The sequence below is a fragment of the Pungitius pungitius genome, chromosome 2 (assembly GCF_949316345.1).
Source record: "Pungitius pungitius chromosome 2, fPunPun2.1, whole genome shotgun sequence".
Taxonomy (NCBI): Eukaryota; Metazoa; Chordata; class Actinopteri; order Perciformes; family Gasterosteidae; genus Pungitius; species Pungitius pungitius.
In genome coordinates, this window is record NC_084901.1 from 5130146 (window position 1) to 5153712 (window position 23567).

The window sequence follows — 23567 nt, forward strand, 5'->3', positions numbered from 1 at the left end:
TTACCTCAGCGTCCCGTCCCTGCCTCCTCCCCTCCCGTTTAATACTCGCCATCCATTATTCATGGCGCGCTTGCACTTGGCATTAAAAGACCTCGCAATACAGCTACGGCAGCAACGCGGCGGAAGACGCCCCATTGGATCATGGGAAAACGCCGGGTCGGTTTACAAGGAGATCGAGGGTACGAGGCCGCAGTCGCGCACAGATACACTCGATGGTTGTCCTATAAAACAGGAGGACAGGGAGGAGAGAGGGGGTGGGGGAGGAGGTAGAGGTTTCGGTCGGAAGATCCAGATGCTCCCGGTTTAGTGTAAAAAAAAACCAAAAAACATCTAACATGAATGTGCAGTACTTCTGATTTGTAGTTGAGAGGAGGAAGGCCTTCTGAAGCACTCGTGCGCTGCTTCCTTTTGGTATAATAACAAGTAGGGCACCTCTAATGATCCGGACCAATCAGCGCTCAACAGCATACGATAAGGACCCAGAAGGAAAACGCTAAATGATGCTGATGTGTGATGATGGTTGTACAAAATGTATGGAATTTCTTTCCCGCTATTGAGCGCCATTTGCACAATCCCCATCTCAATTAGCTCAGAGCTAAAAAGCCTTTAAGTGCATGTCCTTTGTGGTTGGTATAGATTTAGTGATTATAATCATTATGGGATAAGACCCTCTTACACAGAATCACATTATTATTGCTAATTTGAAAAAAGCATGTTTCCATATGTTGTACTTACCAAGGTCTCACGCACAAACGCACAAGTCTGTAAAATGTTTGCCCCCCCCCCCCCCCCCCCCGGACCAAAACGGAAACATCTGTTTCTATGGGAACCCCGCCCTTTGATGATTCCATCAAAACACATTATTATGCAATGCAGGTACACACTTAAATATGCACTCACACACACACAATACTGTTCTGCATCCTAGTGACCAGCTCATCGCCAGGTTTCACCGGAGGATGTGTACGCTGATGGGAGCCATCACCTTGTTTGTCTGTGTATGAGCGGGAGACAGGGAGGGTAAGGGAGAAAGGGAGAGAGAGAGTGTGTGTGTGGCTGCTAGATCCCAGACCAGATGGCTAAATGTCAGTAAATACCACACCAACATGACAGCTAGCTCTCTCCCTGACAGAACACGCCACAACACGGGCATCACCTCTTCATTCAGTGAGCAAGAGAGCCCGAAGCTTCTGCCCTGGACGGGATTTCACCTTTTTTCTGGTCGTATCTTTGATCTCCGGCGGGACCACCGTCGGGGAGGGTCCACAGCGGCTTTCCACCCCCCCCCCCCCCCCCGTTGCACCTGTTCTTGGTTCGCAGTGCCAGAGAAATCCACTGACAGGTTTTGCGCTAAGCTCGGCAGAGATTGATGGGAGGCCCTTTTAGACGAGAGCGGCCAGCGGGCCCCCGTTTGCTTTGCTCCTCTGGTGACGTCACAGCCGGCTTTAATGGCTGGTCAAATATTAGCCTGGAATGATGAAGACACATACACACGCGCAAAGTACACATTACACCTGTTTACCAGCCTAATTTGCCCCGGAGATCGACTGTGCACTTCCATTTCCTTTGTTGCCATGGCTCTAATGTTTGCTGTATACGCAATTCGATGTCTGTCTGTGTTTGTGCGTGTGTGTGTGTGTGTGTGTGTGTGATTGTGCCCAATACGAGGGGATCATACACACTGAGCTCAGATGTTACTAGCCTCAACATTAACCCTGTTGTGACAAAGCAAGGAGAAGAGAAAAAGGTCGAAAGACACACCAACAAAGTTGGCCTCACATTCTGAAGTGTGCGGGTTTTGTTTGTGCGACGCAGCGTGGTAGTTGATTGAGTCGATTCATTTGAAACAGAATTCCTTAATGGACATGGATCATGGGAAGGACTGCAGAACTTCTTCAACTTACCGGAGGGAAAGGAAACGTTGAGATTGCTAATGAGCCGCTTCCAACCGTCTTCGTTGTTAAATAAAGAGCGAGGTCACGGCGAGAGGCGGTCTCCTCAGGACACTCGTCTCTGTCCTTGACCAGGGGGACCTCTCCGTCTGCCCACGGCTCCCTAACAGTCCAGTTGGGTCAAATGCTAATACCCCCCCCATGGGGTTTATTCAATTTAAACTGTTGACTCAAACTCACCCGTGAAATTGAAACGGACACACATCCCACTGCTACTTGTGTGATGTCATCGGCGTTTGACCATTCTGTTTAGCCCCGCTCAGTGTGAAACAGCTTTTTATTTGGTGAAGAAAAAAAAAAAAAAAACGAAGCTTGCCGAGAGGAGCCACTAAGCTCAACTGTGATGAGAATCTTTCCATCTGAAACGGGGACATTAGGACTGACATCGCTCGGCGTGACAAGCGCTGCGCTGAGAACTCCGGGTCTTCAGTGATGGACAGAGGACATTATCTCGCTCCCTTCCTGTTCACTCCGTGGGAGCTGTAATGTGGGTCGATGTGAAGCAGAGGACACTTTTAGCTGAGCAAAAATATCCCTCTCTCTCTCTCTCTCTCTCTCTCTCCTTCTCTCCCTACTCTGCCTTTGTCTCACTCGCTTTTACCACTGGCACATGTGGAGCTTCACGCCAACGATCAAAAATCCACCTGAGCGTTTTGGAGCCTCTTTCAGACAGTTATCCGATGTTCATGATTATTTCCTCGGTGTCTGAATGAAGGACTGATTTAATGGGACTTGCATTCCAAATAACTGAATGATACTAGACTTCCTAAACATAAACACCCGGTCTGTGTGTAGTCAAGCACCTCGCAATACGCTTTTCTAATTAATGTATATAGAGTTAGGAACACCATGCTGCTCTATAGTTGATATGTCTCTTTAAGGAGAAGGATTTTTTTTTCTTCTTTTTTACAGAGAACAAAGAGCAAGAGGTTGTGTGTTAATCTCCCCCTTTATCACCGAAATGGGGCATTTAAAAAAAAAGAAAGGGACAAGGGGAGCAAAGGACATTGTAATAATTGTGGTGCCGGAGCTGTCATCATTTAGAGCCTTTATCTTTCGCTTTTATTGGAAGTGGAGAAGGAGAGCGAGGAAGAGGAGAGAAGGATGAAGAGATTGACTGAGAACATCACCATCTTCAGCTTATTATCTATTTTCAATTCAAACCGATAATACACTGATAACAGAAAATAAAGCAGTTAACGGAGCGTCAGGCTTTAGCCATATTGCCGATGTTAACAGTAGCAGCAGCGCTACTCAGGTTCTCCCAAACAGGGACACTACAGATGCTGGAGAAATACATATTTTGATATTTGATACAGTGGCAAAAATCTGCTCAATGAATACAAAATTTAAGTTCTGTTGTACAGTGGTGGCTTTAAATTTCCTGTAGCATACTATGTCCATTTGGCTTTATGGCCATTAGCTCACAAACTACAACATTTTCAATTGTGTTTTACCAGCAAATAAAAAGAGAAATCTGGAGAACTAAAACAACCTACCCAATACTATTCAATTCAAATTACATAGTTCCTGATTTGCGTTTCACATTTGTAACATGAAAGCAAATAATAAAAGTTTTCAAGCAGATAAACTAGCATCCCATGTTCAACGTTCATTTTCAGTTACACTGGGAATTATCAAAATGGCTCCAAAATATGGAACAAATGAAGCTGAAACCAAACAGCCCTCTGAGGTAGTAACTCTGGAGCTGGAAAGCACCCCATGTCTCTAACAGAAATGGCAACTAGGGTATTCCTTGCTTCCTCTGGGAGCCGAAAAGGGAACAGCATTTATAATATTCCAAATAATGACTCCCCAAGCTCCCGCACGGTTGGAACTTGTCGTACTGCAGAAAACTTGCAAGGGATTTCAAGTTTCCCATCTGTGTGCAAGGCCCTGCTAATGTGTATGAGACCAGATAAGATACAGCATCTCCCTCTGTTTGAATACTGTATACAACACACACACACACACACACACACACACATCCTATGGGTAAATGTACTAATAAATGCATCAAATTCCACCGTAGCTATCCATACACCGGCGTGCACACAAATACAGACACACACAAACACACACACACACACACACACACATCTACATCCTTATCTGGATGCAGCCGGAGCAGCTGCATTCCACTGTGACTATTCAGAGGTGCAAACACACAGTAGCATGCACACACACACACACACACACACACACACATTCACCATCACCACAAGAAAACACAGACCAACGTTGTTTAGATAAGTGAACGTACAGACAGATGCTGATCGTTCCTCTCCGTCTATAAATAGACACTCCTAGCAACCGGCGGAGGAACGGCCAGTTAACTTGATCCTCAGCAGCAGAATGGACAGCGAGGAGGAGGAGGGGAGAGGGTGGAGGGGAGAGGGTGGAGGACATGTGTGGAAGATCAAACAGCAGACAACATTGGAGTGATCTGTTGGTAACAGGAGGTAAACAAACAATAAACTTAATCCACCGTGACAGCCAAACTGAAATGGTTTCAGCAATACAAACACAGAAAAAACCAAAGGACCACTTAAAGCAGCTCCCCAGCAAGGTGGTTGAAAAGTAAGATGGATACTAGAAAATGTACCAAGTCCCATCATCCCTTGGAGTACAATCAATTATTGAGGAGGCAAAAGTGTGTTGGTATCGGCTGAAAAATCTGTCTCGTTAACCTTTGGCGGCTAAAACCACTTGGCTATGTACGGAAGGGCAGCATCCGCCGCGTTGTCGAGAGGAGCCGGCGTAGAGCGGCGTCGGTGGGGGCTACCGCCAAGCGTCCTGTCAAAAGGACATCCCGAGTTTCTCCACAATAGTAGACAGAGGACGTTGTATGCCAATAAAGTTTTTTATTCACATCCTTCCCAAGCCGTAACGTGCAGGTGCTCACAGGTGCAACCGCTCCCACCAGGCGTAGCCCACCAACTCCCGATGACTCCACTAGGTGAGACATTTATACACCTGGGTCCCACCAATTCTAGGGCCCTAATCACATGGGGATAATAATGACCATTAACATGGGATACTTGTGCAGACCCGGTCTTACTAGATTGCCTACCCCATTTCCCTCTGTTAACAGCTCTTATCATAACACCGTACACATCCACCAATAATTCTAACAATGATTATGGAGCAAACCTCACTAACCCCACACAATTTACCCCCTCCTTTGCCACCACACTTGGTTTCTCCCACTACCCACAATGCAACAGCACAGGAATAAAGCACTGAGAAACAACCCTGTCAATCTTTTATTTGAAGTCAAGATGGCCGCCCCATGTCTGCTGACGTCAGGTGAGAAGGGGTAACCAGGGGTCACAGAGAACAGAGGGTGGCTCTGTGACACGTCCCAATGACCCCTCCGACCTCCAGCGTGATCGCGGTGTGGGAAACATGTCGCCCCTTAGCCTCCCTACACAAAGGGGACACTCCCATTCAAACAGCGACAGCAACAACAGCTCACCCGGCAAATGCGATCCGACTCGATCGAACCTTTGAAAAGAGTAGGACCTAAAAACAAGATCGACTTAGAGAGGCATTCACGACTGATAAAACAAACAGGGACAAAATGTATGTGGACAATATAGTAAACCGGCATAATCTCCAGCCTCTATCACCGAATCCTATGACGTCTCATCATTGCTCACGGGACTTAGCGTCAAAAGGTGTGCGTGTGTGTGTGTGTGTGTGTGTGTGTTCGTGCCTCTACATCAATCAGTGTCGGATCAGGGGTATTGATTGGCTAATTGCTTGTAAGAAAGTATCCGTATTGATTAGATGCAGGAATGTACAGTAGGGGGTGAAAGAGGGAGAAAGTGATACAGTGCAGAAGAGAAATAGATCAGCCACAGGCAACAAAGATTTTTTTTTTTGTTTGAATTTTTTACCTGAGCCGAAGCAGCAAAAGTGCAACATGCATTTCCTCCCTGAGAGAAAAAACTCTCTCCAACTCTGTGGTTCCTATCCATCTTTCCTCTGTAACCAAGGACAGATGGGGAGCATCACTACGGTTACCATATCCATGACAACCTCTCCCGCTGCTATTATTGGGCATGTCGTCAAGGAGACTGAGCGGCACATTATGGGATGCAGACGGAAATAGAAACCATGTCCTGGAAGCGGTACAACAGATCTCTGGTATTACATAAGAAAGACCTGTGCAAATGTGGTGAGGGGGGTGCCGTATTGATTCCGAAGCTTAACCACACTTAGGGTAGGGGTAGCTATAAAGGGCATTAACATGGATACTGAGTCCACAGTCATGATGCAGCAGTTTTAGGCTTATGCCCCACAAAAAAGGTCAAACTTTGTCGAGGGCCTGTACTTTATTTGCAAATGTTAAAAAAAAAAGCAGAAGAAAAGAAATAAAAGCTACGTGGGCGAGCACACAAAACCACGAGGGGCTAAGCATTTTCTCACCCCCGGAATGGCAAAAAAAAGAAAACAAAGACAACGATACTTAATAAGGGGGGGAGGGGTGACACAACAATGTGGAATAACCCAAGAGGTTCAGGGAGAGCTGAATTGCAAGAGCTTTGATGCAGGGACTGTTTGGAAGCCCCCCCCGCGGCTCCAGCTCGCATTCGGGTTTAACGAGGGTTACCTCACAGTTTGTTGCAGTGGAATGCAGAAGGTAACAACTCTGCAAAGGAATGACTCAGAATGGCGTGAAGGCAGTGTTCGCACAAGTAGCTGGAAAAACGACAATGAGGTTGCATTCTTCCACAAATGCGCACGACATTGAGTCACTTGTGTGTCGTTTAGAGTCCAAGCAGCCGTCAGGGAGGACTCCTGATGAATGCAAAATCTTAAATGACTCAAACACTTGTGACACAGCAAATGAACCGGTGGGATGTGAGATGGATTAAAAAGAAAGTTAAAGTGAATGCATATTGCAAACACAAAGGGGTTGCATGAGGTTGCTTATCTACAGTCAGAGTATTGCCTGTTGTACTGCTGGGGGACGTAGGAGAACATGTTTTACCACCCTGAAGAGAAGCCCAGTTTGCTTGTATTACCTTGCTGTCAGTTTATAACTGTTATCAGTTACAGATCAGACTCATGGGACAAAAAAACATTTTTTTTTACCTCTCGGGACACAGGAGCCTTGATTGGTTACTTAGTTTGTGTTATTTTGGTGGGGGGGGGGGGGAAAGCATCAGTCTAAAAACGTCTAAATATTATACACGGATACTGCTCTTTGTTAGGTTTTCCTTTAGGTGCCTGAACACAAAAAAGTAACAAATGACACAACAAAACACACACTGATAGAGGGTTCAACCATGTATTTAAGCCTTTAGTCCATCAGCACACTGCTTCCTGTCTGTCAGGAGGTTATAAAACTAATCGACCACAGCTGTGGTGGTGAGGAGGTTCAGCGTGTGCCTGTGTGTCTGCGTGTGTGTGTCCCTCTTGCATCTTTCCCTCTACTGGGGAGCGGTTCGGAGGGTCACCAGTCGTGTGATATGTAAACCCTGCAATGATGCAACACCTGAACACACGAGCAAAGCCGAACCTACCGTGCATGTGTGTGAAGGAGAACCCGAAGGGTACGTACCCACGATTGTTCTATTGCTCATCTCCATTAAGTCCACCGCAGCTTCATCAGCAATGTCAGTCCCATTCCTTTGGTTTGATCATGTGACATCCTTCATTATGCCGAACTGACAGTAAAACTCATTCATGACATTTTAGCCATCACCACCTGGGCTTTTGGAGGCCGCCATCTTGTCATTCAATTTCATGAATTGAAATAGAATAGACACACAATAGAAAGGTGTACTTGTGAGACAAAAAACAGACCGCTGCCGGATTGGACTGTGCCATGGTATCAACCTGTCAATCAAGTGAGCCCTGCCCTAAAGCATACTATGCTTTATGATCTATTTCACTTTTGATCAGACAATGGTGTATTCAATGAACGTCACGCTGTATTAATGAAGACCCCTTGCTGGATAGTAGAGACCATGCAAGGTCCAGAAGCAGAGGTTAACAGCATGAACCACATGAACCAGCAGAAAAAAGAAGTAAATGTGGCCCAATCGTTCTTAGAAAGGAGGAGGGACAGAGAGACAGATGTTCCGTGGCCTCAGAGGGATTAGTGTCCTTCTCACACTAATACACTCTAATACACTGGCAAGTATCTGCAAGCTGACACAAACACGCAGACATAAAAACACACATATTATACAGAAATATCTTATCATATCGATTTAAAGCCCTGTGATCTGTGCAGGACGGTCAGATCCCCAAAACCCTCAATTTTCTTGGAACATTATTACCAACAACGACAAGAGGGTATAATGTTCAAAGAACAGATTCATTCAATGAAAGACATTCGCTTTTACTCTTTACTTCATTTTTTCCTTGCCACCATCCACTCCCCAACTTTTACTCGTGTTCACACAGCAGCAAATCACACACACTCAGTTATATGTGTGTGTGTTAAATGACATACTGCTCAGTATTGCTAATTAACAGAAAGGTCTTCTGATGTGCAGGAATCAACCACACGCCTAATGAAATGGGGAGAAAAACAGGTGTCGGGCCACAAAAGCAAAAACCAAAGAATCCTTTGTTCCAACAGGCCAAGGCGAGCTCCTTAAACCAGCAACTGGTGGACTGACCAGCAAGTGACCTGTAAAAGGCTTTAATTCTTTTAGATTACTCACCAGGTTGGAGTTGGTGGCGTTTGAGTCATCCTCCGGGAACGGGATGTAGACGGCTAAGGCCACACAGTTGGCAAAAATGGTCATCAGGATGATGATCTCAAATGGTCTGGGGGGGGGGGGGGGGGGGCGGTTAAAGAATACACACACCGGAAGAGAGTACACATAACAGTAAGTACATGCAACGTTTGCCCCGTGGAGATTGTTTATCTAGTTATTATTCATCATGAGCGCTTTCAAACGATAGGATGGGACAACCAGCAGTATCTGTCAGGACAGAAGAAATAGAATATTTAATAATGCATGAAGACATTACCATACAATATCCTACTTGCACACACACACAAAAATAATATTTGAAGTGTCCCTCTCAGTACCACACCATAGTCCGGCCCACCTATGTTGACGCGGCTCTGCCATTTGAAAATGGAAACATTCCACTTTGTTCGGGACTCTGGTTGCATTCTCCCAAACCCTGCCACCCCCCGACCCCCTCCCCCACACCTTTACCCCCTCCAATGCCGGCCCGGCGGGTAAAACACGCCTTCAGGTGAATGGGAGGACTGGCATTTCCTGAGGGGAACAATGATCCAAGAAAAACCTTCTAGTAGACACCACGAAATACCACCTTCCCGAGTAGAGAAGAGTCTTCATATCAGACCTGTTATCCCAAGCAGGAGGTATTTTTAAACAAGCTAATACACCCTCACATAAGCAGAGGTACACACACACACACACACAGACACACACAGCAGACTGCACTAGCAGTGTACACAAGAGGAGAGATCAAAGCTGTTGCGTTTGCCTTTGCTTTAACAATAAGACATATTGGGTCACTTAGGAAGCTCTTTGTGTGTGCAACGGGGGGGGCGGGGGGGGCTTGGAGAGACAGGGCATGCCCTAATACGGGTGTGCGGAGGAGCAGGCCTGTCGCGTGGAAGACGGGATGTGGACGGGGAAGGAGCGAGGTGGAATGAGAGAGAGAGAGAGAGAGAGAGAGAGGAACGGTCCTTGAGAGGGGAGCGACCTCATTATTTTTGGCCTCGCACAGGGGGGGGGACAGGGGGAGAGTAAAAGTGAGAAAGAATGGCGAGTGGAAGGAGAGGGAGAGAGGGAGGGGGAGAAGGAGAGATAAAGGAGGTCTGGTTTTCATCAACACATTTACTAACTGCCACTGCTGTCACCTCCTCTAGCTCTCCTTCTGCTCGCTTCCTCTGTTCTCTTCTTCCTTACTTTCTCCCCTGCCCCCTCCTTCCTTGCATGTCAAATTAGTCCAAACTCCGGAAGACAAATCAGAAGAGAACTTAAATATATTACGTTTAGCTGACAGTCACACTCGGTTGATTGCAAGATTGATTTTGCTTCGCTGATTTTCAAACTTTCTGGACTTTCCCCACAAGAGGAGATGCGGTTTCCGGAGGTGGGAAGCCAATGACGGATCCTTTTTGCAAAACTTCACCAAAGTTGGAGGGCGCTGGACGTGGGTGTGGTGAAACTCGACAGACTACATCCTGTCAAGACTAAAACAATGGAGTTAGAAGAAGAAAAGGGGGGGGGGGGGAAAGCATAACGAAATTGATCCATTTCTTTATGTGGATTTATCCTTGAAACATGTGACGGGACGTTTGTCAGGATTGTGGCGCTCGTAATTATTTGGAAACTGGCCGAAACAGGACTGTCAATGACAAACAAACTACAAAGCCTTAGTCGAAATAAGAAGTAGAATTTAACAGCGTCGACAATCCGCCACCACACACAGTCACACTGCTGTGTGTGGTCCCTCCAGAAACAGACCCGCTATCTATTATACAGATTTAACCACCATTTCAGAAACAGACATGCAGAGAGACACAAAGCAAGAGGGGGAAGAAGAAGAAGAAAAATAGACCTAATACTCAGTTCATGTTTGGATTAAGGATTGACTTGAAAAACAATGGGCAAAAGATCATTACACTTGGGACCAAAATGCATCCAAGTTAATCAGTCACCCATGTGACGGGGGCCCATTTAGACAGGCCTGTTGCTCTCTGTGGGTTCCTGACCCATAATTTAAAAATTAAAAAAACGTGCGGTCTGCTTCCATCAACATGATAATAAATCTACTCTGCTGTGCTGTTGAGAGCAAAACAAGACTGGGGAAAAATCACGAACTGAGTGAGTGAGAATCCAACAGTTCCAAGTCTATTGTAAATGCAATAATCAGAATAAAAATACACAATATTCATCTCTGACACCACAGGTTCGTTAATAATAGAAACCGACGGCTCTAGAAAAACAGAAACAACAGAATACACCAAAAAGCAGAATATAGAATATACATTCAGCATCTTACCAAACTAAAACCTTCCTCTAGAACGCTGTGCGTTCAGCAGTTGCCTCACATTAACCGCTCACAATTACACGGAGAGTCTCCTATCTCGACAAAGTTGTTATGAGAAACCCGGGATATGCTGATATTGTCCGGGAGAGCGGCCTCAGCACTCTCCTGTGCCGAGAATCTTTATCTGTTTTCCTGATTGAGTGTGTGAATTCATAAAAAAAGTGTAACCCCCTTATTTGACCGGATTCGATATCCAAGCTGTTAGCTCACGTGTGTGTGTGTGTGTGTGTGTGTGTGAGTAAATGCACTCAAAGACACTTTTTAAAATTACCACTCGGTGTGATTTCAGATGGACAGCGTGGTAGTTAGCCTTTGCCCTCTCCTTGTCTCTCATGCTGACCTTGCAGTGTGCAGGTAATGCTTAAACACTATAATTACACAGCATGCGTGTCTGCCGTCGCCTGTTTGCGTGCTCACGTGTCTGCGTGTGTTCTGCCAAAAGTGTGTTCGTGTGCGCTCTCTGATTTTCAGCGCGTGTTTCCGTGCATGCGTGAGCTCAGAGGGGCCCCATCGACCTGTGGAGAGCAGCAGCTGTTGTCATGGTAACAGAGGAGGGAGAGAGGAAGATCTGCCTCTACCGACGGAGATAAAGGTTAAACGCGCGCGGGCGCACGCGCACGCACGCACACACACACAAACACGCGTTCCCGCAAACTCTATAGAATAAAAGCAACACGTGAATGCTACACCCAGTAGAGAGCGCAGTCACCACGGACTAATGCTCCAACGCGTGCTGCATTTAAAGAAGCCCACGCGGGGCCCCGGTGAAGGACGGACCGAAGGAGAGCGGTGGGACGGACGAGCAGTCAGAAAGGCCTGACAGTTTGATGTGGATCTTTTTTTTTAGACTAGCGAAGGGCAAAAACTTGCTCCAGTCATGCTGATGCTTTGGCCCCGTCCGGGTGACTTCTTCCCTCTCCCCCGAAACGCTCTGTTAACCCCACTCATCTCCATCCCTTACCTTTCTCTCGCCCTCTCTCTCTCTCTCTCTCTCCACCTTCCCACCCTTCAGAGCTGTTTAAAATGAGCGATGCGGGGAATGGTGGGTGGTGATCGGAACGCTCATCAGCCATTGGTTGAGACGGGTTCAGTGACCGTCAGGCTTTACGCTGGTTTCTCTCCTTTTAATTTTTTTTTAACAGCATAGTACATAGATATAGTTTGGCTGTTATTAAAGCAATAAGGTACGAGAGGTTGTACTTTATCGTCCATTAATGTAACAGTTTGAGGGCGTTTTTAGGGCATTTTATTGCAGATAAAGTACAGCCTCGATTATTGCTTTTATAACGCGGTTACCAGCGAAATTATAAATAGTAAGTAAATAGCTGCCTTTCAGCACCAAATAGTTGTAGCCACCAAACGTTGTGTATCACATTTCATCAGTCTAGAGGAAAAATAGTCCCCGTACGTGCATGTAAACAGCACCATCTCATTCCTTCACATCGCTCATTACTTGTCCGGTTACGAGAGCTCCCCTCAAAACGAATTCCTTTTTTCGGCCACCGAGCTAAAAGCTTAAATGTCAACTGACAGTTGCTCAAAATCTAACCTGAGACTCACTCTCAACCAATGAGAACGCTGGATTTCATATACCCGCATTATAATAATCAGTAAAAAACTAGAGGATACTTTGCCTGCATCCATTGCTTTACCACAAACTTTAAAAGGCAGGCCAGTGCCAATGGTTTTTGTTGTTTTTATCAACAGACGCACACCACTGTGCACTCAAGAGTCTGCCTCTTCACATCAAACTGCTGTCTCCTCGTCTTCCTCCCTCTCCAATTCGCCCCGCTTCCCACTCTCTTCCCCTCCCTCGTCTCCCCTCCCCTTCACTCTTTTATTTGCCCTCCTCCTGCACACTGTCATTTCTCTTGTTTACCATCCCCATCCCTCCCCTTTACTCCCTCACTCCCTCCCCACCTCGGCTAATCCGCTCAATCATCTCTCCTGTCGACGTCCATGTCATGCCCGCACCCCTGCCCTTCTCACCCCCCCCCCCCCCCCCCCCCCCTGGACTTTGTCTACCCGCTCAGCACGATGAGCTTCTGCCAAGCTGAAGCTTGTGAGAACTCTCTCCTATTATCAGTCACTGTGACACTGACCATTGCTGTATTTCTCCCTCTGTCTCACCCCTAGTTGTGAAAAGCAAGTCATTATGTTCAGCAGCTTAAAAAAAAAAAAGAAGAGGGTGGGTCGAACGGAAGGAGGAACAGGAGGAATGAAGGGATTTGAATGGACGGAGGGAGGGAGGGAGAGAGCAATAAAAAAAAAGGGTGAGGGAGACGAGGAGGAAGCAAAGGGGGAGGAAAGTCACGGGAGAACCTGGGGGAGAGAGGATGAATGCAATTAGAAGGAGCTGGGGGGGAAAGACGTGCGATGGGAGAGGTGTGAACGAGGGAAGAAAATGACACAATTTGTTTCATCCCCCTGTGAGAAAAGGCTGTGAGATGAAAGAGGGAGAGAGAGGGAGAGAAAGGGAGAGATAGAGGAAGGGGAGAAGGGATTAGGACGAGTGAATAGAGAGCAAAGAATCACACTGAGATGCATGAAAGGCGACAGATTGACTTTAAAAAAAAAAAAAAAACGGTTTAGAAGAGAGGAAAGAGGAAGAGAGATGCATTCCAAACATGTTCTTGTCCCCTATTGCCTATGTTGGCTTTTCTTGTCCTCCTTCTTCTTCTTCTACTCCTAGCCATGACGCATCTACCTGCATTCATCCATCCATGCAGGAAATATGTACATTTCCACCGTTTAGTTTGAAATAGATCACCAGTAGTACTGAATACTTGATTAGTTGAATTCTATGACTCGTTCTTTGTTTTGGTTCTTCTGTTTTTTTGTGCCACATTGTTAATTGTGTCTTGGCCAGGACGTCCTTCATGAATATCAATGCAACTATCTCCTGGTTAATTAAAAGGTAGCGCAAAATAGAACTTGATTCAAAACGTGCCTCAGAGAACCAGGAGCCTGAGAGAATAGAGTCACGGCAGCCTTTCCGGCGACCCAAAGTGGAAACATTTAGAAGGTCAGAGTGTGCCCCCCCCCGCCCCCCCGGTCAAAGGATACTTCCACTCGACGATGCTGATGCAGGCCCTGCGGATGGGGTTCTTGAGTGTGAGACACAGCAGGGCCCGTGGCGGCCTGGTGGCCGTCGTGGTCGTCTGTTTCTTGGGCTTGGAGCTGTAGTGCTGTCTCTTCCGCTGCGTGGAGCTGGCCGTGGAGATGGGCCCGCCCCCTCCCGTCCCGAGCCCCGCCCCTCCGCCCGACGCGGGGTTGCCCATTATCTTCGCCTGCCGCGCGGCGTCGATGGCCGCCTGCCAGCTCAGGGCGGCCCCCGGCGTGGCGATGTGCTCCGGGGCCAGGCCCACCACGCCCACCCCGTGGTTGACCCCGCCCCCTCCCCCGCCGTGGTCGCCCACGCCGCTGAGCTCGTTGGTGAGAGCCGGGGGAGGGAGGGGCGGAGGGGGGGAGTAGTCGGAGCCTGGCGTGAGGAGAGGTTTGGGGGGGGGGGGGGGGGAGGGGGGGAGAAGAGAGAGAAAGTTAGCAAACAAGTCAACTGTGGGTAAAACATTCAAATATCCACCGTTAGGTCGTCTACTTTGGAGGCTTCAAGGTGGTTTGAACTGTTGGACTGTTCATTTTCACAGTCTTAATTGTAAAGAATTACAACGGGAAGGCATTGTAAATGTTGTTTATTTGTCGTACGACCTTGTAACGCACAAAAAGCCAACATCTTCATGAGATTACCGTTACTTAAGACTGGGCTTAAAATATTGAATCGGTAAGGTTAGCCCTAATTTATTTGTCAATAACTGCAGCCGAAGTCAAAATGTCCCCTCAGGTGGCCCGTTCTCACAAACCCGAACAAGCAGCGGGGAGGTTTTTTTTTTTTTGGCGTCCGTTTCCAGGCTAACTGCCAGCACCTTGGTGTTTAGAAACTACCGCCTCCTCTTCACCTCGCGTCCCCTCACGCTGCCAGCAAACACGCCGTTCCGCCCACAATTCTCTCTGCGTCAAGACTCAAAAATCTATTGAAAAAAAAAAAAAAAAATGATGTAATCTATCTAAATAATCCGTTCTATTAGCATTTAGCCTTGCACACCCGTATTATGGGGAGAACCCTGACCGAGTCGCTGAACCCGCGCCGGCTATTTCAGAATCAGGAGGGTGGTTGGCTGGCGTGGGCCTCGGAGAACGTGACGAGGTGGAAGTGACTCAGCAAGCAGCCGATGAGTTTAGATCGGAGCGGGGAGCTGCTGCGCCAGGACCGGCATACGTCCAATACGGAATTGTGTGCATTGACAAATGAAATGAAACCAACCAGTTAATCCGGCGCCGGGGATCGAGGGTGGCAAGGGTTTTTTTCTTCTTTTTTTCGAGTGGTCGAATAATTGCTCGCATTCTATTTTACGAGATATAACGGAAATGGTGGAGTTTGAGGGACAAATGAGAGACAGAATTTCAATAATCTCAGCGAGATTACATACTTGTTTCAACCGACAAATTGTAAGTAAAGGAGAGCGGATTACCCATATTGTATGCTCGTCCGGATTAAAGACAGTTATAGTTATCCTCTGGGCCCCTCCTCCCTCTGACATCTGAACAAGGATCCCACCAATGCGTACACTGATCGCACACTGAAACCATGTGACGGATCTGTAATCTCTCACAATAGATGTATGTTCATACGTCTCTGGTGGGAGGATACTCTTCAAAACAAAAGGTCATCGTGTGACAGGACGCAGCTTAATGAATGAATGCAAGTGTTCTCGGGCCCACAAGTTGCATAGCCTCTTTCCGGCCTAATTCTAATCTAATATTATATTATCCATATTTAGCTCTGCAAAGCTACTTTTGCGAGAAAAAGAATGCAAAACTTTAAAGACCCCTTTTTTTTAAAAGTGAATCCAACCAAAGCTGTCAACAACGGAGACGAGGGAAGAAGTTGGCGGAGAGAAAGTAAAAAGAGATGCGCAGGGGAGAGGAGACGAGAGAGACTCATCCAGCGCGCTACGCGGTACAAAATCAGCTGAAATCACATTCCTCTCACTTCAGAGCTGAACGTGTCTGCATGTGAACTCACGAGCCAGAGAGTGCGTAACTTCAGATCCCGAAGGGTTGTAAAAATGTCTCACACACACACACACACACACACACACACACAGACGCCCCGGAAAACATCTAACTTCACTTGCGGTGTGCTTCCAATAAAATGAAGTAGCCTGCACAGGGAAATGTATCATCTCAATTGTTATGGTGACAGCGACGACAGGAATACACTCGCTCGGCCACTAAGTGGTTCAGCGCTTTTGTAACGTTGCACAGCAATGTCAAGCCTGCGACCTCTGACCTCTTCTCTATAAAATGTCTTTCAACAGGCGACAGCGGCAGAAAGGATCCAAATAGTGCCGGTACCTTTCTACTTAATATGTTGAAAAAATGTACTATTTTGGCCTTTTCACTTCACCAAATGAAATCATTAATTTGCAAAACGTTTAACTTATATTAATAATTGTGGACTACTTAGATGTATGTAGCTCCACAGCAATGCATTGCATCTAACTCAACACGTGTGATGGAGAAATACGTACTTCGAAGCAAAAGTAGCAGTGACACTATTTGAATATTGACAGTGCTGCACCCGAACTGTCGGTGTGTACTTCAATAAGAGTTTTTGAGTTACAGTAGGAAAAATACAGGTGTTACATATAACATTAACGATGCCGTGAAAACTACAGAGTGAGCGAGCATGCACAATAGTAGATCCTTGAAAACAAACCAGCAAAGGAATGCTCATCGTTCATTTCAATTCTTTACACCTTTAATTTGAACTGAAACTTTCAACACCAAGGATAGATGGCGGTTACCTGCCAGACAGGAAGGAGCCTGAAACCATAAGCTCACCTTGACCCAGCAGGGACATCAATTATTGTGTCTTTACTTTAAAAGCTTTATCGATATTTCGGATCCCTGGTTTTACTACCAGTGGCTTGCTTTGTATTTTTATTTCTGCTCAATGCCAAGCCCTGTTGGAATATTTGTTTTTCCAAAAGTGCTTTATAAATAAACTTTATTATTTTAGTTTCAGCTGAAATAAAAATTGGAATGCCCTTAAGGCCCCCTTAAAACAAATGGGCGACTAAACAACAGCACTCGATATGTCTGTAAATATTTAGGAGCAGCTTTGAATGCAGCAAGAATGCCCAATGAGGTGTTCTTTACATTCACCAGCGGTGAGGTCACTTTTCGGACTCAGCTGTTCCCTATTGGAAATACCACTATGGTTTTAATTTGGAGCATTCCCATGACTCAGATGGAGCTATATTACCCCCATGTTCTTGCTTTTAGAGGGTTTCTGCGATGTCACAGGCAGAGCACCTAGAAGTCCAAAGCAAAGCTAACTCTTACCACACATACATGCACATTCATCTCTGATGATTCTCTCTACGCTGGAAAATATCTTCCTTTTTCTTTCTCCCACCGACTCCAGCGCGCATTAACGTCCGCTTACCGACTGCTGTAGCACATCATCATCTCTCTCTTTCGCTCACTATCTCACACAGACACACACACACACACACATAATCACTTTCGGCATATTATACTCCTGCGTGATCAGTTTATCTCGCACTGCCTGCCCCTCTCAAAGGGTGTACCCCACCGAGAGTGTGTGTGTTTCTTATGCATGTGTGTGTGTGTGTGTGTGTGAGGGGATTAGAGGAGAGTCAAACTTTAATAATACTGAGCTCACTAATCTGTCTGTCTGACTGCGTGTCCGTCCTGCACATGCACAGTCATGTCGGGTGTGCGCGGCGTGTGTGTTTGTGTGCGTTCATGATGTTGTATCAGCCCGTGTGATGATGGGAGTGACTGTAATTCCATTAGCAGCGCTTTGATTCCTTTATTCTGCGGGGGGGGGGGGGGGGGGGGGGGGAATGGCCGCCTGCAAGAAATATGATTCCGACTGAAGGGGAGAGGAAGGGGAAGGGATGGAAAAAGAAAAGGAAAGAGGATGATGTAGACGGGATGAAAGAAGACAGGGACGTGGATAGGATGAGGGAAGGTGAAAGGATGGAGACACACACACACACACACACACACAGGGGATCAAGAAGGAGGGAACAAATGCAGACATGGAAAGGAGGAGAGGGTTCAAATCGAGGAGGAAGAAAATAAAAAGGAAAGCTTACTAAAGAGGCCTAGGGTGCTTAACCACCAGTGACAGGACTTAATACAATACCATCCGTTCATGATATGACATTGCAGTCAAGAGTATTTAACACTAATTCACTCTTGTAGTATTAACATCAATGTAGTCAATGAAATTACAAAAAAAAAGGCTTCAGCAGTGCTTCAGAAAGCCAGTGGCAGTTACAGTACTACAGCTAATGGTTAGCCCTTCTTTAATCAATGCTATTAGTTCTACGTACAGGTCTAATATAATGAATTAACATGACAGTTAAAAGCCCTGCTGGCTATACTGGTGTGACACCACAGTAAAAGTACATTAGACAGTTCATTGGAATGAGTTTGCACTTCTGCATTATTCACCCAGTATGTAGAGTTTTTTTTTTAATTTGCATGAGCAAGATTTGTATCCTGATATCTGGCTGAGAGTTGGGTGTTTACATGCACATGAAGTGGTGCTCCAGATGACGCGTGACAAGTCAAAGTGTCCGCGATGGAAAAAAATAAAGCACCGCTTTTCACTTCTTTGCACTCCGTTTGGAATATATCGAAATAAACCTCGACAGAGCTAAATATGTTATGAGACTTTGGAAATGTGTCCAAATTGCTGTTGTTTGTTTGGACGTATGCGTGTCCTCCAGCACTCCGCGCTGCCTCGCAGACGTGGCCTTTCCAGGCAGCCAGGGTGACCACATTCAAGAACACACTGTACAGTCGCAAACATTCAAGGAAAAAAAGAAAATTCGGAAATGTCAGAATTTTCCATTTCCGTCACAAAAAGGTCTCTGTTTAACAAACATAGTGTTCTCTGTTTCACTCTTTACGTGTTCTCTATAAATCTTACAAAGGAAAAAATCTGAAACTTGTGTTACCTGATCAATTCAAAACCGGTGTCCCCCGCCTTTTTTGGGGGGGGGTCGAATAAATGATGCATACGCTGTAAATACAGCGGGCATTCACTCTCCAAGTGAACCTAATTGAGCTGAACTTCAGTGTGACCCGCACTGCCCACTGTAATGAGCTGTGATGTCAACTCAAGTGAATGGAGCTGTTATCGACTTAATGATGAAGAGTGGGGACAGATGCTATCACTGCGACTCCAGGCACTCCAACGTAAAATGTCATTGTTTCTCTCACACACACACACACACACACACACACACACACACACACACACACACACACACACACACACACCACGAGTACTCTACAAGTTGTCCAATTTGATATTGCTTACCAATAAAATACAGTTCCAGTATAAACTAAATTTGTAGCTCTGCTCATTTGATTGGCTTCGGAAAGTGACGGCAACCAATCAGATTATCCCGGCCCAGATCTGTCCCTCACAAGATCTCCTCTATGAGCCCTTCTTTTTTTTCCTCTCTCTTTCTTCACTTAACGTCCACCTCATTTTTCACTGTCTCCCTCCGTCCGCTTTTTCCCAACAGGTTGGACGGGGATGATGTAATCATCAATCAATTAACTGATGATGACATCTGATCAGACGCTAATTGATGAGGGCTGCACACCAGGAGCCTCACACACTGCAGGCCCGCACTTTGCGGCAGCTGCAATTCAAAATATGAAGAAAAAAAAAAAAGAAGCAGAATCCTATTTAAAGCCTGACTAAGGTCCAGAAAATTGGGCCTGACCAAGGGCCTTCTTTTTTGTGATGTTTGGATCCCACACACTGATGGATTAACACACACTCAGCAGTCCTGTCGTCTGCCATCCCAGCTGAGTTCACTTTGAACGACGCCCTCCTTCTTCTAAGCTGCACCTCTTTTCCCTCCTCCCCTTTTGGTTGTGCGACTTCTTTATCCTCCTCTGCTCCCACTTCATCTTGGTGAAACCCTTCATGCACCCTCTCCCTCCTCTCTCCCTCCTCTCTCCCTCCTCCCTCCTCTCTCTCTCAACACCTTTTTTCCCTCCTCATCCCTCCGTACCAACATACTTACCCCTTCTCCTCTTCTTCCCTTTTTTCTTCTTCTCTGTAATCTATAGAGCTGTCACCCCCTCCATTGAATATCCAGCAGCGGAAAAGTTTATTTTCAGCCGTGCACCCTTTCTCCTTTCTATCCATTAATCTGCCCCTCCTCGTCTCCCCATTTTTCTCGTTTTCTTCGCGCTTCGCCGCTTCTCACTCTTTTTTTCCCCCGACACTTCCCCTCTCAGTCATTTTGAAAGAGCAGACGATTATTCTCCCTCTTAGTCCCTAACAACTATTTAGGTGGAAAGAGGCAGCTAATCCTGACGCACAATACCGTTGCTTTCACACTCTGATTTGGACTGGAATAATGAACATGAAGTGGCATAAATGGAGGCGGAATCTCCTCGCAGTATTTTGCATAGAAATGATTGCCGCTGCGTCCATGTCCTGCGGTGCTCGGGGTTGACATCCCATCATGCTTAGCCGCCACCAACGGCGTCCTCGCAAACACCGGCTGTAAGCCTCGCACTGGCTTCATCCAATGTACGTGTCTCTAAGTCACAGCATGCGCAGATCCAGGAGCAGTCTAAAAGCGTTTGTCCTTGTCTGTGTTGTGTACATGTGCACCATGAATTGTGTGGACTGCGTAACCCCGGTGTGTGTGTGTGTGTGTGTGTGTGTGTGTGTGTGTGTGTGTGTCTGCATAGCTGTGGGTGTCTCTCATTTGTCTCTCTCTCTCTTTCCTTTGCTTTGTCCATATGTGCCGATTATCCGGCCGAGTGCTTCCACCACACAGTCGCACCTGCTCCCCCCGACGACGCGCACACATTCACACACACACACACACACACACACACACACACACACACACACACATATAGGCTCACACCGCTCACAAGCACATATATACACCTGCTCCACTTTAGTGACAAGACGAACGTACACACACCTGCTGCCCATTGATCTATGACCCGCCCCCCCATCCCCCCCTCAACAGACAGGTACAGTATGCGCCGTAAAAAAGGTGTGCACGCACACACACACACACAGAGAAACACAATCCACACAGCGGGAGCAGTACGAGCATGCAATTTACAAGGAAAACACGTTGAAGTCACATGCTTGGGATTGGACCAAAGAGGTAAACAAACAAGACAACCAAGCATACTGAAAACGCGTCATACTGTACAGACTATTTACTCCTAATAGACAAAAGGAAAAGGGACATTATTTTTGTTTTGGTGAAACACACCCCAGTCCAAAGAATGATGTTATGTTGTTACATTTGTGGTTTATGAACAAGGTCGTTCTAACTACACAACACCCGTTTCATTTCCCATTGCTAGTCGCGTCGGTTTAAAGAACCCGATCATATATGGATTTATTCATTAAACTGCAACATTGTATCTGGGGTGGAAATGGAAGTGGAGGGAAAACAAGGAAGTGAGCGCAACCCCCCCCCCCCCCTCCCACCCGCCCTGCACGCATAGATGTTATAGAACCATGCCAAGGGAATACGTACGTATAGATCATGCACTGGGCCTTTGCATTCAACAGCACATTGCTCACTGTCATCTGGACCCTGTAGTTTATTACAGCTCGGGACAAAACCCTCATGCCGTGATTCATGGTCGTGAAGCGCTGATTAGTTGTACGTTTCCTACATCCAGAAGGTCAGAGGGGCTGCAGGTCTTTATGTGGATGTGTTGCTGTGAGAAGATTTGTATGTGACTTTCTGCAAAAAAGCGAGGTGTACCCCCCCCCCCCACACCCAAAAGCCCTGCGGCGTGTGTCGAATGATTGCGTTTTAATACTTTCTGCTCCGAACTAAAATTTCCTTTCAGTTTAGTTGTATGGGAACATGGTTTCTAGGGGACAGGGTCGTGTCTACAGCTTCTGTCCTGATCGACGATCAAGTAAATTCTCTCCATGACAGTTATTTTCCCATGAAATGCTGGAGCTTCGGGAGGTTAATTAGCTCACATTTATCCAAAGTAGCTAATTGTCATGTATCCCTATTCAAGTGGCAATTGCTTTAACAATGACTTCTGGTACTGAACCTCCTCGCAGGGCTAACTTTGAGCCAAAGATAAGACGGCGTGGTTTTAAGCTCTTAAATACTTTGGAAGTCAAGTCGGACCACCCTCTTGGCTAGTTGAATAGTCTGAGCCAAATAGAACAAGCTCTTGGTGTTTCCTGACATGTCGTTTGTTTATGGAATTGCCTTTGACCTAAAAGACTTCAGAATATGCTCCTGAAGCTGGATTTGGAAGTTTGATGCAATCTGAAACATGCAGCTGCATGATCGGAGATCGATTGAGTGGAGGTCAACTAATCTGATTTCAAACCCCTCAGCACTGAAAACCTAGACGTAAGTAGTTGACTGTCCATAAACGTTGTGTTTCCATGCTATCAATTTTCGGGGACAATTCTGTTTGTGGTGAGTGGTCCCTTATATGTAAAAAATAATTGGAACCCGGAGCAAAATGAAATCTCCCAACCCAGCATTACACACCGCTCAAGGATCAAGTGATAGACAACAGCCCACTGCATACAACAACAAATGGATGACCAAAGTGATTAAACAGTAATGTATCAAATAGACTTAAGGCGATTTGCCTTCATTTATGACAAAAAACCCCATCTTTCCTTGAAAAGACACATTAAAAGAAGATGAGAAAAACTAAGAAATTCAGCAAAACTAAACTAAACCGAGACAACAACTTGAATGTGAGCATGAGGAGGAGGAAAGAAGAGCCCACAGGTTTGTGTGGACGAGGAGCAAGAGGAGGAGGAAGGCTTGTTGCCTTCATGCCGACCTTGCATAGACACATATTCACACACGGTGCAGGCAGCAGATATTAATAACTACTTATTAATATTCATCTGCAGTGGAGAGATGTGAGGCCGGAGTAACCCAGATACAAACTGCCCCCCCCCTCCCCCCCACCTGTCTCTCTCTCTTTTGCGTCGTTTCTTTGCATCTAACGCTCATGGGCTCCATTAGCCGTTTAGCTGTCACTTTCATCCGATTTGCCGTGATCGAAATGTCTCGAAAGAGCCTCTGTTTCTGCATCGTGAGGGCACACTGAGCTGTGGAGACGGTGGGATGGACAGGCCATCAACAAAGTTTTTTCCTTAATACCCCAGACTTTGGGGAAAAACAAGCTGACATACAGCATTTGTTCGAGACGGGAGTCCGGAGGGGACACGCATTGTTCGTTAATCCATTTTAAATGTTGCTTTCATTTTGCTATATTCTCCAGTCTCTCTATTTCCATTCAATCCTTTCCCTTCTCTTTCTGTTCTGCCTTTGTCTCACTGTCCTTTTCGCTCTCCTCCTCCACAACTGCCCTTTAGATCAGTAAAGGGCACAACGGGCTCCTATAATGTAATGCATGCCGCATGCCATTCAAAAAACACTCCCATTCAAA

The 23567-nt window shown here is 46.3% G+C and overlaps 1 protein-coding gene across 13 annotated transcripts in view; it reads right to left on the reverse strand.

Annotated features, from left to right (window-relative positions):
* The window catches only part of cacna1c (calcium channel, voltage-dependent, L type, alpha 1C subunit), a 139363-nt gene that overhangs the window by 86261 nt on the left and 29535 nt on the right, over positions 1-23567 (reverse strand). For all 13 annotated transcript variants that reach the window (XM_037459815.2, XM_037459814.2, XM_037459813.2 and 10 more), the window contains exons 2-3: positions 14082-14496; positions 8639-8744 (exon numbers count right to left, since the gene is read on the reverse strand). In XM_037459815.2, the coding sequence (XP_037315712.2) occupies positions 8639-8744; positions 14082-14496 (521 nt within the window). The remainder of the gene's footprint in view (positions 1-8638; positions 8745-14081; positions 14497-23567) is intronic.